The sequence below is a fragment of the Ceratotherium simum genome, chromosome 6, assembly GCF_057802395.1.
Source record: "Ceratotherium simum simum isolate JZ-2026a chromosome 6, ASM5780239v1, whole genome shotgun sequence".
Classification (NCBI taxonomy): domain Eukaryota; kingdom Metazoa; phylum Chordata; class Mammalia; order Perissodactyla; family Rhinocerotidae; genus Ceratotherium; species Ceratotherium simum.
The window spans coordinates 55,556,770-55,574,055 of NC_141905.1; the positions used below are offsets into that span (position 1 = coordinate 55,556,770).

At 35.6% G+C, this 17,286-nt stretch overlaps 2 protein-coding genes across 2 annotated transcripts in view; both read left to right on the forward strand.

Moving 5' to 3' along the window:
• Positions 1-17,286, forward strand: part of LOC101404812 (cytochrome P450 2C19-like) — a 114,239-nt gene that overhangs the window by 10,754 nt on the left and 86,199 nt on the right. The gene's annotated exons all lie outside the window — the stretch shown is intronic.
• Positions 1,615-16,367, forward strand: LOC101404450 (cytochrome P450 2C21-like). Its single transcript, XM_087433006.1, is given in 7 exon segments — positions 1,615-1,635; positions 2,043-2,184; positions 4,693-4,879; positions 12,074-12,076; positions 13,099-13,238; positions 15,385-15,486; positions 15,489-16,367. Coding segments are annotated over 7 exon segments (723 nt in total). The 3' UTR covers positions 15,617-16,367.

Here is a 17,286-nt window from a genome sequence, read left to right on the forward strand (position 1 = left end):
AATACAAGAACATGGATTTTGGTAATCAGCTAGTAGTTTTGGCCACAATAACTTAAAAAACTAAGTAATTTCTCTAGTAACTTCTTGAGAAACATCGCAAACGTTTCACAATACATATATGCTAATTATTATGCTGTGCACCTTAAACTTACACAATGGTGTCTGTCAATTATATCTCAAGCAAACTGAAAAAAAAAAAAGCATTGGTGTTTCAGTGGTAGAATTCACAACAAATCATTCTCAACACATAGGGCTGCATTACAGCTCACCTGGAGGAAAGTGGGTGTGAGGAAGGGAGCCACAGTAACACAAATTTGCCATGTTGGTATGTGTGTATGCACATGCAGGACTGGGAGTGGGTAGAGGAGAAAAGGGTGAGCAGGAGACTTGGCAAAAGGAGTAAGATCAGAGTAATAAGATGTATGTGGTTTTTTAACCTCAATATTTAAATATTTTACAAGAACATTATTAACTTAATACTACTATATTCTATACGGTGAATTGACGTTGTGTTTTTAAACAAACAGTGTATTATTGTCCAGTTAGGTTGTTTTTCTCTTTTTTTTGCTGCTATTAATATGAAATGCATTTATTATGAATTTTTGCATGATTCTGGTTTCTTCCTTAGAATAAGTTTCCGGAAATGGGAGTAGAGTGTTAATGAACATCGTTTGGACTTTTGATGCATATTACCTAGAAATGGGTGGGAGACCTGGCAGAAGAAGGGATAAGACCATGAGGCTTATGCTGTGTATATTGATTTGTAACCTGTGTTTAAATTTAATATACTAAATGAATATTTTCACATGTTTAATACTTAATGTTTATTAAGAACATTATTTTTTTTTATAATTTTATTTATTTATTTTTTCCCCCAAAGCCCCAGTAGATAGTTGTACATCACAGTTGCACATCCTTCTAGTTGCTGTATGTGGGACACGGCCTCAGCATTGCCGGAGAAGCGGTGCGTCGGTGCGCGCCCGGGATCTGAACCTGGTCCGCCAGCAGCAGAGCGCGCGCACCCAACCGCTAAGCCACGGGGCCGGCCCTATCAAGAACATTATTAACAGAATAGTACAGTATTCCATTATTTTAGATGTATCATAATTTATTTAACCAGTCTTTTGTTTTTGGCCAGATAGACTGTTTTCAGTTCTTTGTTGCTATTAATATAAAAATAATGCAATCCATATTAATAATTGCTTATCTCTGACTACTTTCTTAGAATACAATTTTGGAAATGAATTAGTAAGTCAATGAATATTGAGTTTTGATACATATTATCCGGGAAATGATTTTGTGCACTTAATTTATATTTCAAACAGTATTTATTATTGACTGGTCCAACTTTCCCATGGAGAATATGACCTTCTCTCAGCTTCCTGATGTGAGATCACTCAGATTCTTATTGATTCCACCTAGCTGTGGGGGCCTCATACTCTTGGGGTAGCCCATTTCATCACTGGATAACTGTTAAGTGTTGGAAGTTTCTTTTACACACTGAGCAGAACCTTTTTCTGTTATCACGTCTACTTTTTGATCCCTGCTAATATTTTTCTTTTTGGAGTATAGTGTTGTGGTGTTTATTATCTTGATTGTACTTGAGGAACTGTCATGGATGTAATGACTGATGAGGTTGGTTATAGTGATGCAGTTTGGGGGTGGGTGGTTCTGGTGGCTTGAATGAGAAATTTAGACCTGATAAAATAGACAACAGATGCTAGAATTGACAGCGAGTAGCAGTGATAACTTGATAAAAATTATATTTGAAAGAAATTATAGAGGAACTGATTGGCTCTAGTGGGTGAGAAAGTGAGGAATCAGAAAGGACTTGTTGGAAGTTTGTAACTCTGATCATATTTTTACTGTTTGAAGGAACACTAACAACTCATCTAACTTTACCTTTAGCTACACCACTCTCTAATGTCTGGCTTAATTTACCAAATAAGAAAACGGAGCAAATAGTGATGTTATATCAAGTTATTTTATGTTACTTCTAAGACTTTTTTATTTGTCAAGTAATTCTAACACACCGTTGCTAGGAAGAACACAATAAACAGTCTGAATTTACCATGGACAACTTGATCACTACCATATGGGGTGTGTTCAATGTGGGAACAGAGACAACGAGCACCACTCTGAGATATGTACTCCTGCTCTTGCTGAAGCATCCTGAGGTCACAGGTATGATCACAGGTGATGGGCAGGATGAAATTCCTGGTAGAAACTGGCAGACAACAGTAACAACTATCCCACTCTTTACCTGCCTAGACAACGTACAAGACAATTTTTCATCATTAGTACATCTTCCTATCATTGGATGAATTAAATTCAAATTAGATTATAGTACAAAAATAGAATGAAATATTTAAACAGCAGCAGAGATTTGAATGGCAGAGGTCACTGTTCTCCCTGCTATGGTGGAGTCTCCTTGATTTGGGTCGAAACAGATCTGGAAAGCAGAGTTGTATTAGGATCTGGAAAGCATTAGCCTTCCTCTTTCTCTAAAAGATATCGCTTGATATACCTTGTATATGTAGATAAATACATTTCTGTCAAAAGATATTTCTACTCAGATGCATTTGCAATGTAAGGATTGACTCAAGAAAATTACAATCTTTCTCTATCAAAGAGACTTACTCTCTAAATAAAAAAAGTTACAGACATACCTAAGAGATATTGGGGGTTTAGTTTCAGACCACTGCAATAAAGGAAATATCGCAATAACGTGAGTCACAGGAATTTTTTGGTTTCCCAGTGCATATAGAAATTATGTTTACACTATACTGTAGTCTCTTAAGTGTGAAATAGCATTATAACTAAAAAAATGTACATACCTTAATTAAAAAATACTGCATTGCTAAAAAATGCTAACCATCATCTGAGCCTTCAGTGAGTCATAATCCTTTTGCTGGTGGAAGGTCTTGTAAAAAACGCAGTATTTGCAAAGTGTGATACAGCCATGCACAATAAAAAGAGGTATGCCTGAATACACAAATAAAGAATTCTTTTCAAACATACCCTTTTGGGCAAACAATTTTTTTTTCACAAGCATAATTTATTTTGCAAATGCCATCTTTCCATTTTTCCTCCTTTCTTTATCAAGCCCTCAGCTAAGAGGGTATTTCCTTCACTACATATCATGTTTTGTGCTTTGTCCCATTAAAACACTTTTTGTACAATTAAACCTCACAAAGCTCATCTCCATGACATCAGCACCAGATTTTTCTACTTTATTGAAGGTGCTTCTTCCCTCCCATTATAAATAAGAGATGCTTTCCAAGTGGTGTGACTTAGAAGCATAGCCTCAAAATTACTTTGCTCATGCACATTATGGAATATGAAGGTGTTGTATTTCTTTCACATGACACAAACACTTTCAGCCAAATAACTTCACTAACCCTTATAAGACCTATGTTGATTATGACTATAAATAGTATCTGAAATTTTTCTCCAAATCTTGTATACATTGCAAAAGCCCTTTTTTTGTCATATTTCCCTACGCTTCCATTTTCATTTTCCATTTGGATTTTTTCTTGCATCATATCCATTTATATTTGCATTTTCTGTCATCCCATCTTCATCCCTTACTGTGCCATTCTACTGAGGATTCTGACTTTTCAAGTTGTTCCTAACCACTTTATATTATCACTCTCTTCTAGATAAAACTCTAGCCTCTCAACCTGAGATGGTGAAGTTTAAAACTTCCCTGAAATTCCTAACCTTTCCTTCTTGATAGCTGTCAAACCAAAAATTTTCACATGCTCCATTACATTCTTCACGTAGTAGATAAATACCATTTGAGCAAAGTAGCAACATAGTATTGGAGAAAATGGGTTATAGACGCTAATGGCAGTGGCTTCAGATTCTGACTCGACTAGTAAGTAGCTTTGTGACCTCAGACTCATGACTACCTCTCTTAATATCTGGGTCCCTCACCTGTTTAAAGGAGAGATAATAATACTTTCTAATATTCATAAAGTTTTTCTCTCACAGGAAAATGTTAGTGCTTATTTTAACTAATGAATAGTTCTACTTAAACTACACATTATTAATATGACATACTTTGCAGATATAGGACCTGGGTGTCCTTAAGGAATACATTTACTTTTCAGAACCTGTTTCCTCATTTTTAAGATGCACAAAATGATACCAAACACGTAGAATATTTTGAGAATTATAAAGTAATATAATAGTGAAGCATGCCTAACATATTTTGTATTCTAAACAAATGTTAAGTTATATCTTATTCCTATGTGCTGAGTCGACTAAATATCTTATTCACTTGTCCTACTTATTAAGAATTTACTGCACTGGGTAGTTCTTACCCTCTTGGAACTTACATATTTAACACAAAACCTGGCAGATACAAAATGGATAACCTACATGGTCTATTGTGAGTCTTCAAGATCTCAGACCTCTGAGTCTATCAAACAAAAGTACACAAAATAGAGAATCAGAGTTGAGAAATGAATTTCATGGTACAATTGTGTTTTATATGTACATATATTTAAGTCGCTAATGAAATTCCAATTTTCCCAGGAAACTGAAATTCTGTGTCTTTTTTTCCTTATGAGGGTAGCCATATGTAGTTTTCCTTCTCCCTATCTCCCACCACATGTAACCACGATTCAGAAGATGAAATCAAAAATCTTTTTCATTTCACAAAAATTCTGATTCCCACCTTGCCAGCAAAAGTCCGGGAAGAGATTGACCTTGTGGTTGGCAAACACCAGAGCCCATGCATGCAGGACAGGAGCCATATGCCCTATATGGATGCTGTGGTGCAGGAGATCCAGAGATATACTGACCTCGTCCCCAACAGTCTGCCCCATGCAGTGACTCGGGACATTAGGTTCAGAGAATACCTTATTCCCAAGTTGAGAGATAGTTTGTCTATACTCCTCCTTAGGAATCTTAGGTTATCAACTCTCACGGTAGTAAAAATACTACTTTCCAGTGTATGTTTTGTTACTCTTACCCTTAACCAGTATCCTATACTCTCCTTACCTTCCCAGCTATCTGTTTCACTTATTTGTCAAAAGTCCAATCCTACAGTCTCCTTCCTCCCTATCTGACCTTGAGCTACTGGTCCCTTCTGGAAAGGACCACACAGCCCAGCAGGTTGGTATTATTATCACCAACCCCAAATGTATCCTCAGTCCTACCCAACAATCCTGTTTTACAACCTAACTCAACTTGCTCCACCATGTGTTTTCATACATACATATATATTATGAAATGATTAGCACGAAGGGTTAATTAATATATTCATCACCTCATAAAATTTTTTGTGGTGAGAATATTTAATATTTACTCTCAGCAAATTTCAAGTATATAGTATGGTACTGTTAATTACAGGCACCACGCTGTATATTAGATCTTACCCATTTTATAACAAGAAGTTTGCATCCTTCGGCCAACATCTCCTTATTTCCCCCAACCACAGGCCCCAGCAATGACCATTCTACTCTTTACTTCTATGAGTTCAGCTTTTTAAAAATTCCACATATTTGTGTTTCTCTGTATGACTTATTTCACTTATCAAAATGCTCTCAATTTTCATCCATGATGTTGTAAATGGCAAGATTTCCTTCTTTTTTATGGCTGTAGGATATTTCGTTGTGTATACATACACTATATTTTCTTTATCTATATACCTCTTGATGGACTCTTAAGTTGCCTCGATTTTTTGGCTTTTGTGAATAATGCTGCCAAACATGGAAGTGCAGGTATCAGTTTGAGACACTGACCTTGTTTCCTTGAATATATGCCCAGAAGTAGAATTGCTAGATCATATAGTACTTCTATTTTTAACTTTTTGAGGAACCTCCATACTGTTATCCCTACTGGCTGCGCTAATTTACATTCTTACTAATAGTGCACAAGGGTTCTCTTTTCTCCACATCTTTGCCAGTACTCATTATTTCTTGTCTCTTTGATAATAGCCAATCTAAGAGGTGTGACATGATATCTCAATGTGGTTTTGATTTGCCTTTCTCTGATGATTAGTGATGTTGAGCACCTTTTCATGTACCTGTTGACCATCTGTATGTCTTGTTTAGAAAAATATCTATTCAGATACTCTGTCCATTTTTTAATCTTTTTTTTTCCTATGGAGTTGTATGATTTCTTTATATATTTTGGATATTAACCCCTTACCAGATATATAATTTGTAAATATCTTCTCCCATTTGGTAGATGGCCTTTTCAATTTGTTGATGTTTTCCTTTGCTGTGAAGAAGCTTTTTAGTTTGGTATAGTCTAACGTTTATTTTTGCTTTTATTGCCTTTGCTTTTGGTGTCATATCCAAAAATCATCACAAAAACCAATGCCAAGGAGCTTACCACCTAGGTTTTCATCTAGGACTTTTGTTGTTTCTGGTTTTACATTCAAGTCTTTAATCCATTTTGAGTTAATATTTGTGTGTGGTGTAAGATAGTGGTCCAGTCTCATTCTTTTGCATGTGGTTGTCCAGTTTTCCCAACACCATTTATTGAAGAGATTGTCCTTTTCCAATTGTATATCCTCGACTCCTTTGTCAAAAATTAATTGACCATGCATATGTGGGTTTATTTCTGGGCTGTCTGTTCTGTTCCATTGATTTATGTCTGTTTTTATGCCAATACCATACTGTTTTAATGACTATAGCTTTGAAACATAGTTTGAATACAGGAAGGGTGATGGCTCCAGGTTTGTTCTTCTTTATCAAGATTGCTTTGGCAATTCGGAGGCTTTTATGGTTCCATACATATTTTAGCATTGTTTGTTCTCTTTCTGTGAAAAATGCCATTGGAATCTTGATAGGGGTTGCATTGAATTGATAGATGGCTTTCAATGGTATGGACATTGTATCACTGTTAATTTTTTCAGTCCGTGAGCACAGAATATATTTCCATTTATTTGTGTCGTCTTCTATTTCTTTCATCAATGTATTATAGTTTTTGGTGTACAGATTTTTCACCTCCTTGGTTAGATTTATTCCCAAGTATTTTGTTCTTTTTGATGCCACTGTAAGTGGAATTGTCTTCTTAGTTTCTCTTTCTGATAGTTTGTTGTTAGTGTGTAGAAATGCAACAGACTTTGGTATATTGACTTTGGATCCTGCAACTTTGCTGAAATTGTTTATTAGTACTAACTGTTTTGGTGGAATCTTTAGGGTTTTCTATCTATAATATCATGCTATGTGCAGATAGTGACAGCTTTATTTCTTCCTTTCTTAGTTGGATGCCTTTCATTTCTTTTTCTTGTTAAATTGCTCTGGCTAGGGATTCCAATACTTTGTTGAGTAAAAGTGATGAGAGTGGGCATCCTTGTCTTGTTCCTGATCTTAGAGGAAAAGCTTTCAGCTTTTCACCCTTGAGTATGATGTTAGCTGTGGGCTTGTCATACATGGCCTTTATTAGGTTAAGGTACATTTCCTCTATACTCACTTTGATGAGAGTTTTTTCATGAACGAATGTTGAATTTTGTCAAATGCTTTTTCTACATCTATTGAGATGATCATATAATTTTTATCCTTCATTTTGTTTATGTGGTGTATCACATTGATTGATTACTGGATGTTGAAACATCCTTGCATCCCTGGAATAAATCCCACTTGATCATGGTGTATGATTCTGTTAATATATTATTCAATTTAGTTTGCTAATGTTTTGTTGAGGATTTTTGCATCTATGTTCATCAAGGATATTGGCCTCTCATTTTCTTTTCTTGCAGTTTTTGTATCAGAGTATTGCTGCCCTCCTGAAATGGGTTTGGAAGTGTTCTCTCCTATTCTATTTTTTGGAAGAGTTTGAGAAGAATTAGTATTACTTTTCTTTGAATGCTTTGTAGACTCCACCAGTGAAGCCATCTGGTCCCGAACTTTTGTTTGTTGGGAGGTTTTTGACTACTGATTCAATCTCCTTCTTAGTAATCAGTCTGTTCAGATTTTCGATTTCTTCATCAGTCTTAGTATGTTGTTTCTAGGGATATATCCATTATTTCTAGGTTGTTCAATTTGTTGGTGTATAATTATTCATAGTTGTCTCTCATGATCCTTTTTATTTCAGTGATATCAGTTGTAATATCTCCTCTTTCATTTTTAATTTTACTGTTTGAGTCCTCTCTCTTTTTTTCTTCATGAGCCTAGCTAAAAGTTTGTCAATTTTGTTTATCTCTTCAAAAAATTAGGTCTTCGTTTCATTGATGTCTTCTAGTGTCTTTTAGTCTCTATTTCATTTATTTCTGCTCTGATTTTTGTTATTTCCTACCTTATACTAACTTTGGGCTTCCTTTGTTCTACTTTTTCTAGTTCCTCGAAGTGTAAAGTTAGGTTCATTATTTGAGATCTTTCTTGTTCTTGATATAGGCATTTATTGCTATGAACTTCACTCTTAGAACTGCCTTTCTGCATCCCATAAGTTTTGGTATGCTGTATTTCCATTTTCATATGTCTCAAAGTATTTTTCATTTCTCTTTTGATTTCTTCTTTGAGTCATTAGTTGTTCAGTAGCTTGCTGTTTAATCTCCACATATTTGTGAATTTTCCAGTTTTCTTCTTGTAATTGATTTCTAGGCTCATACCATTGTGATCAGAAAAGATGCTTGATATGATTTCCATCTTAAATTTACTAATGCTTCTTTTGTGCACTAACATATTATCTATCCCAGAGAATGTTCCCTGTGTGCTTGAGAAGAATATGTACTTTGTTGCTTTTGGATGAAATGTTCTGTGTATGTCAGATAAATGCCTTCTGCTTTTTAAAATGGAATGTTTAGTTCATTATAATTTAATATAGTGGCTATGTCTACAATTCTATCATTTGTTTCTTGTTCATCTACTCAGTTTACATTCCATTCTTCCCCATTTCCTGCCTTCTTCTGGATTAATTGTATTTTTAAAGAATTGTTTTCTGTTTGTCCCTCTGTTTTATATTCTTCTGTTTCCTTGTTCCTGCTTTCTTCTGGAAAACTAGAATCTTTTAAGATTATAAATTTCTACTGTAAACTATGTATTTTTTTAGTTGTTCCTCTTGAGATTACAATATGTATCCTTAAATTTTTGTAGTCTTCTGAAAATTAGTACTATAAAATTTTGTTTAAAATACAAGAACATTCGCAGTGTATACAAATATTGAATCATTATTTTGTACACCTGAGACTAATATAATGTTATATGTCAATTATACCTCAATAAAAAATACGAGAACATTGCAACCATTTATGGCTATTTAATCCTCTCTTCTACCTTTATGCTATAGTTATCACATATATAATATTTATGTATATTATAATCCTACCACCCCTGTTATTATTTTTGCTTTAAACCAGGGTTGGCAAACTTTTCCGTAAAGGGCTTAAAAGTAAATATTTAGACTTTGTGTGCAATATACTCTCTGTTGTGGTTACTGACCTCTGCCATTGTAGCATGAAAGCAACCATAGATAATATATAAACAGATTGGCATGGATGTGTTCCAATAAAGCTTTATTTACGAAAACTGGTGGAAGTCTGGATATAGAATAATGAGTTGAACGGTTTAAATTTTATTTTTCTTTTTAGCATTAAAAAATTTCATTTTACTATTTTCTGATTTCCATTGTTTCTGATGAATTTAAACTATTATTCCCCTGTAGGTATTGTGCCATTTTTCTCCGACTACTTTCAAATTTTTTCTTTATCTTTGACTTATTTTTAATTACAAAATGTATGTGTGGCTTTGTTTTTATTTATTCTGCTTATCTTTGCCTAAATTTGAAGAATTTTTTTCCATTATTTCCTCAAATATTTTTTGCCTGCTCGCTTCTCTCTTTTTGGCCCTGCAGTCAATTTATGATATTGTTACATGGGTTCCTGATATCCTGTATATTTAAAAAAATTTTTTTCTTCTATTTAGACTGGAAAATTTCTATTGACTTATGTTTAAATTCACCAAGTCTTTCTTTTGTTATATTCAAACTGCTGTAAAGCCCATCTAACAATTTCATCAATTGGAAATTTCAGTTTTAGAATTTTCATTTGGTTCTTTTCATAACTTCTATTTTGATTATAACATCAACATTTTAATTAATGTTGAGATTATTTTTCTTTATTTCCTTGACTACAGTTATATTACATCTTTCAAAATTCTTGTCTGTTTATTTTATTATCACTGTTAGTGTTAATATACAGTTTCTCTTGAATATGGGTCATATTTTCCGTGTGCGTGTGTGTGTGTGTATGTTTGTCTAATAATTTTGGAATGTATCTGAGACAGTTTGAATGATATATTGTAGGGACTCTTGATTCTGTATGTTTCTTTCAAGAACACTGAGTTTTGTTCATTTTCTTGTTTTAGCAGGCAGTTAACTGGGCTGGCCACACACTCAAAACTCTGAATTTTCTGTTTCATTCTTTTAACATTAGGTTATTTGGAGTTTAGTCCACACATGCCTAATTCAAGGATTATCCAGAGATTTGGGAGATTTCATAGAGAATTTAGAGTTCCCCCCTCTGGCTGTTTCTTTTCTGGGAATTATTCCCTTTCTTTTCAGCTTCTGTTCAGTTGATGGACCTGAATGTTGTCACTGGTTTGAAGAATCAGTGAGATTTCTGGCTTAAAACTAAGTTTTAGTCACCTAATATTTTGCTGCGTGAGACCTGTCCTCAACACAACATCATAAAAATGGAAAACTCACCTAGCACCTTTTGCTTTTTTCAAGTGTTTTCTATACTTCAGTACCTTCATGATTCTGGCCACCCCTCAGAATGTGTGTGTGTGTGTGTGTTTGTGTGTGTGTGTGTATGTTTATTCCACAGGTTATAGTTATTGTCTGTTGGAAAATTCTGCCAATAGGAGCTTCTTAGCCATTACTCTAATGATATGTTCGCCAACCTTTTCTTTTGCAGTCTCTAATGCTTTTAATGCCATCTGGTAAAATTTTCACTTCTAGAATTTCTATTCTTATAGTTTTAATTTCTCTGCTGATATTTCCCAACTATTCCTTTATTATTCATAATTGTTCTTTTAAGTACTTGGATATACTCATACTATGAACTTCTTGTGTGATTCTAACATCTAGAATATTATATGGTCTGCATCTATTGACTACTTTTTTCTTTAGTCATAGATTACATTTCTTTCTTTTTCACGTTTGATAATTTTTTATTATATGCTGAAATTTTTGAGTGATACCTGTGAGAAGTCTGGATTATGCTGTCTTCCTTCCAAGGGCATTGACTTTTATTTTTTCAGGCAGCTAAGTTACTGACAGATGTTTTCCAGTCTGTTAGACTTACTATAATTCCTTGTCATTGTGGATTAATTTCAATTTTGAATATAGTCTTTGGGTGTGGCCCTTAGTTCAAGTGGGTTTCTTAGTCCAACAATTTAGAATTCTGGGAGTCACCACTGAAAGTCTGAGGTGTTGAGAAAGTTCTTTCCACTGTAGCTGGGTTGGAGCTTCATCTTCTCTATCACTGCATGACATCTGGTATCCACCTTCAGTTCTGAACTCTCCAGCAGTCGTGCTCTCACAGGCTTTGTGGAGTTTTCTCCTGTATATGGGCCACCCCATCCACAACCATGGACTTACAGAGAATAGTCTTGTATACTTCTGAGATCCTGCCTATTTGTAGATTTCTTACTTCTGTATCCTTCCTCATGAATTCTAGGCAACAAATTTTGATCCCTGTCTCTTTAGCTCAGAAGAGCACCACTTTGCTTGGCACTAACCTCCCTTCAGTCTAGGAGGAAAGTGTTCTCAGGTAGAAATTCAGAGTAACTGTAGGGCCTACCTAATTTTCTTTAGTAAAGTATCACAATCCTGGATTACCTCTTGTTCAACACTGGGAAACTGTTACTTCATGTATTTTTTCTGGATTTATATTTGTTTTAGTTGTGAGTGTAAACTCAAAGCAGTTACTCTCTTATAGGCCAAACTAGATGGTCCCATCAGCCAAGAGAAGTGTTTTATCAAAAATTAACTTTATATAGAAGCCTGTTCTAAGGCTGACCATACTATCTTCCTATACTTCATGCTCAGGATGTGTCTTTAAGGCCACCCAGGGCAGAAAATGAATCACAGGAAGAGTTGTGTTATAGGGAAGAGGGTCAGGAAAGACTGAAACTTCAGTTTCTCTTTCATTTGTCCACATGGAAATGACAGTCTATGCATTTGATCCATGACCTTTCTGGAATGAGAACTACATCATATATTTGGGAAGGCTATACAGTATACCAGAAAGCATTCAGACAGATGTGCAATTGAACCTTGTTTCTGCTATGTAATAAATGTATGACTTTTATTGATATCCCAAGATACTGTGAATGAAATCGTTATTGTCATAACAGTAACAAAATTTCTCTTTATTGAGCATTTTAGCATGTGATAACCTTTTCGTAAATAGTATTTTATATATCTCGTTTAACGTTTACAATAAACTAATGCAACTGTATTGTTTACATTTTACTAGGATGAAAATGAGGCATGGAAATGTTTAAAAACTCTCCTGTGGTCATAGAGAGAAAGATTCAATTGATTCTGAAAACTAAACTCCAAATCATTATGTTACACTATATCTCTGAGTTTAGGAAAATCCTACTAGAAACCAGAAATGTTCCTTAATTTCCACAAGAATATGCAACAATTCGATTGAAAAAACATAGCATAAGGAGGGGATACTTACTACTTTCTCATCCTGATGGGAAAGTGAAGGGTTTTCAAGAATGTGACCTCTCAGCTAGAGTTTTGAAAAAGACCTCAAACTTGGTTCCAAAGAAATGAGCTGGATTTTCAGTGATATAAGCACTTTTAGACAATGCTACTATTTATTTGTCAATAACAATGCACTCTAAGCAGTTCCCTTAACTTTTTGAAAAGCAAGCACTGGTGTTGGGCTACAACTGAAGAAGATGGCTTTGGAGTCCACGAACAGTGCCCTGGACTGGCATTATATGATTTAAGACCTATTAGGCTTGGTCATTAATTTGTTCTGTGACATAGAGTAAATAAATTATACTTTTTGTGTCTCAATCTCCTCATCTATAAAGCAAAAGGATTAGACGAAGGACTTTTTTTTTCAAGCTCCATGACATTTATAAGCCAGTTTATCTGTTTCTCTTTGTATCAGAGCACAACAATATTAACATCTCTGACTTCTGTCCTGCATGATGACAAGGAGTTTCCCAACCCAGATCAGTTTGATCCTGGCCACTTCCCGGATGAAAGTGGCAAATTTAAGAAGAAGGACTACTTCATGGCTTTTTTAGCAGGCAAGCAAGCTTCATTTTTATCTGTACATCAGGGGTGACGTGAGATGAGAAAGAGCTTTGCATGGAGGCTACTCTGGGCTGAATGAATTGTCATTTGTATGAGGCTAGAGGTACCACTCCCAAAATCCATGTTATTTTTCATTGGATTGGAGGCTGCACTCACTAAGTTTGCCCCATAACCCATCACTGAGATTCTTAAGAGCTCCTTCTGGAAGTCCAATTCTGCTAAGACTTTTTTCACTTGCCCTGAAAAGCCAGTTCTCTCAATAAACCTCACTGAGGACCTCATATGCAGCAGCCCCATGGTCAGATCCAGGGATACAAATGTGAATCAGAAACAGATAATCTCTCTAAGGGAGGGTAAGGCAACTTAACATGCAATGAGACTCTTGAGTGGCAAATGCTCTTTGAGGGGCCTCTGTGGGAGCCCATAGAGAGGAGCTCCGGACTCTTGCCTTTTTGGGGGGTAGGGACAGAGAGCAGAGTAGTTGGAGGGAAGGCAAATTTTTCTGCAGGAAGTAGCATTTGAGTATCTTACTTCAATTTGTCAGGATCATGGAACAAAATAGTTGGCACACTCAAAAGAAGGTATATGAAAGAGAGTTTAATGCAGAGACTGTTTTCAGAGGTTTGGGTAGGACTAAGAGAAGTAACAAGGTATGGTGAACAACTCATAGACTAGCATCAGCAGAAAGATGTTACCATCCCAGTCGGAAGGCACGAGGGAAGGGGGATGTTACTGGAACCCAAACAGACCTTTAGCAAGGACAGAGTGGATGCCTCAACAGCAGATGCGTCCATAGGTAGAGGAACACAGCCAGGGTCTAAACATGGTCTGGCAGAGAGGGACTGAGGGAATAAATACTCTGACCTTTTCAATATCTAATCCTCTGAATTTATTCAGACCCTAAAATGGAGCTAATCTGGGTTTGTAAAGTCCATAGAAACCAGCTTAGGGAACACTGAATAGACATAAAAGACAAACAAACACAGAATGGATCTGGAAGGAGGGAGAGATGGAGAGTATTCAGCAAGCTCCAAAGGAGAAACAGGGGAAAAAGTAAAGTGTGAAGGGCCTTTCCTACTGAAGTAAGTGAAACAGGGACAAAAATAGGAGATTTGCTCCTGATTGAATATCTAAGAAAATAGGTATTGAGCAACCCTTGGTGTTATGGTCCTAAGATTATGTTTAGTGTCTAGAGATGATCTCAAAGCAAGACACTGCTGTACTACCCTTGGTCTTTCTTCCTGTATTTTGGGCCCACTATTGCAGAATAAGCCAGCTCCAGATTTCTATTCATTTCACAGTGCTCGCAAGGCCTGCTTTTGTCTTGATGCTGTGGGAATCATTATAAGATCTAAGGCCTTACCTTCAGATTTTATACTCCAATCTGTGAGACAGATGAATAATTATAATTTCATGTGAAATGAGCTCTATTAGAAACATTAATGAGTGTTGTGGAGAACAGATAAGGGAGAGAATTGTATACCCTGAGCACATGAGGAAGTTTGCATAGAATAAATGACATCTGAGATCATTCTAGAAGCCTATGGAGAATATCAGCTGGCAGAGCAGAGAGGAAGACTATTTCAGTTGAGGAATGAATAGAATCTCAGGTAACATTTGAAATTACCAGTCTGTTTGGGGAGTAGTGAATAGTTAGTAATGCTTGTGGCTATTCTGTGATATGTCTTTTTATACTTGGCCATGGTAAGTTCTCGAAATTGTTTTAAAGCAGGGACATGACAAGATTAAGATTGTCCTTTAGAATCCAGATTAAGAGAGATAAATCTGTTGTTGAGCCTTGGGAGGGAGATGGAAAAGTACAGCGTGTGTCTCATGCCAATTGGGATAGGTGAGAGCGTGTGGGTGTCTGTGTGTTTGTGTAGAAAGACGTCACTGGCTAGCCTCAGCAAAGTGATTCCAATGTGAGTGTACACAATAGATTTTTCCATGTAGCATGCACACAGAAATATGTGCTGAGGAAATGAAGGAAACCAGGTTTGGATGTAGGTGGAAGAAATCATAGGTTAATTAGTCATTTATTAATGTATTTCTTTATTCATTCCACATTTATTTAAGCCTCCCTGTGTGCTAACTCATAAACAGAATTAAATGAATATTTGCTTTCTGTGTCATTTTTAGGAAAAAGAGCTTGTGTTGGAGAAGGCCTGGCCTGCATGGAGGTGTTTTTAGTCCTGACCAACATCTTACAGCATTTTACCTTAAAACCTCTGGTTGATCCAAAGACATTGACACCACCCCAGCTGTCAATGGGATAGGTTCTATACCACCTTTCTACGAGCTCTGCTTCATTCCAGTCTTAACAAAGGGCAGGCTGCCAGATCTCAGAGCGAGATTCTCTAGCCTCATCTGAACAATACAGATGCTTTCTGTCCTGTGTGTTAGCCGTTATCCATCTCTCCCTTAACAGCATAAATGACATTCCTGAGCCCTGTCACTTCTTTTTTTTTTATAATTTTATTTATTTATTTTTCCCCCAAAGCCCCAGTAGATAGTTGTATGTCATAGCTGCACATCCTTCTAGTTGCTGTATGTGGGATGCGGCCTCAGCACGGCTGGAGAAGCGGTGCGTCGGTGCGCACCCGGGATCCGAACCCTGGCTGCCAGCAGCGGAGTGCGCGCACTTAACCGCTAAGCCAAGGGACCGGCCCGAGCCCTGTCTCTTCTAATTTTCCCGACCCTTTACGACTCAATTCAAATTTCCCTGCATGAAATAAAGCTCTCTGTTTTGTCTCCAATAAAATTATTATGTAATATAATTTCTAAATCTTAAGCTACATCTCATCTTCAGTGTATGCAAAATGGAAGGCATCTTACAAATGTCATATTTTGTTTTATTAAAAATTGGAAATTATCCCATGAGTTAAAATAATTTAAAAAAAATATGAAATTCACTCATTTCTTACTCCTATCTAGCTCTCCAGGAAATCATCTCTTGACAATTTGACATGTATACTTTCTGTATTTTCCCTATGGTTATTAAAATATAATTGTGTGTGTGATGTACTTGTTTGCATATGTATGTTTGTATAGGTGTATATGTGTATATGTATATACATGTGGGGAGAAAACAGGGGAGGATCTTTCCAGTCAGAGGGAATAACATGAGATTAAGCTTGAATTTGCTAGTCTGTCTAAGCATGTCCTTCCTCTTTTCTCATAGTGGCTAAACATACCCCCCCCCCCCACACACTCACATACAGAAACACATACCTGCACACAGACATATTAAGGTAAAGGAGAGGGGAAGAAAATGTGTATGTATGGTTATAGTTGAACACACACATACAGAAACATATGTGTGTGTTTTATGTGTATGTGTGTATATAAAATATATACACATATGTATATATTTACATGTAATATAAATATACACATATATACGTATATATAATATGCTATGATTTGATGGTTACATTTATTTTATATAATAACATATCATAGATAGTTTTACAAGCAGTATGAATAAATGTATCTCATAATACCCTGTTGCATGGTTTTAATAATTTTTTAAATTATTTCCCTATTCAAGGATATTTAGATTATTTTTAAACTTTTGTTAATATAAAAATGCTACAAAGTACATGTATCTTCCATTATTTCTGTACTATTTCTTCAGCATAGTTTCCTAGATGTAAAGTGGCGGCACATATTTGTGCACTTTTGTTTTTCATAGATACTTAAGCATAAATCACTAAAAATTATGTATCTGTTTACTTTTCTATCATAAGTGTAATAGAAACACTATTTGATCAAACCTTTGTATATGCAGAGGATTGGATTCTTTGATAGCTTTAGTAATTTTTAGTTACCTTTTATGAATTTTTCAAGAAGGAAATCCTATCATCGGCAAAGAATATTTTATTGCAATGATCAGAAATTTACAGAAATGACATTTGTATCTATGTATGTCTCTCTCTCTGTCTTACTCATCACACAAACACATACACACGTATATGTACATATATATTTGCTTGTCAGCATGGGAAAATGATAAAAGTTGTGGGGATTTGTGGGGATAAG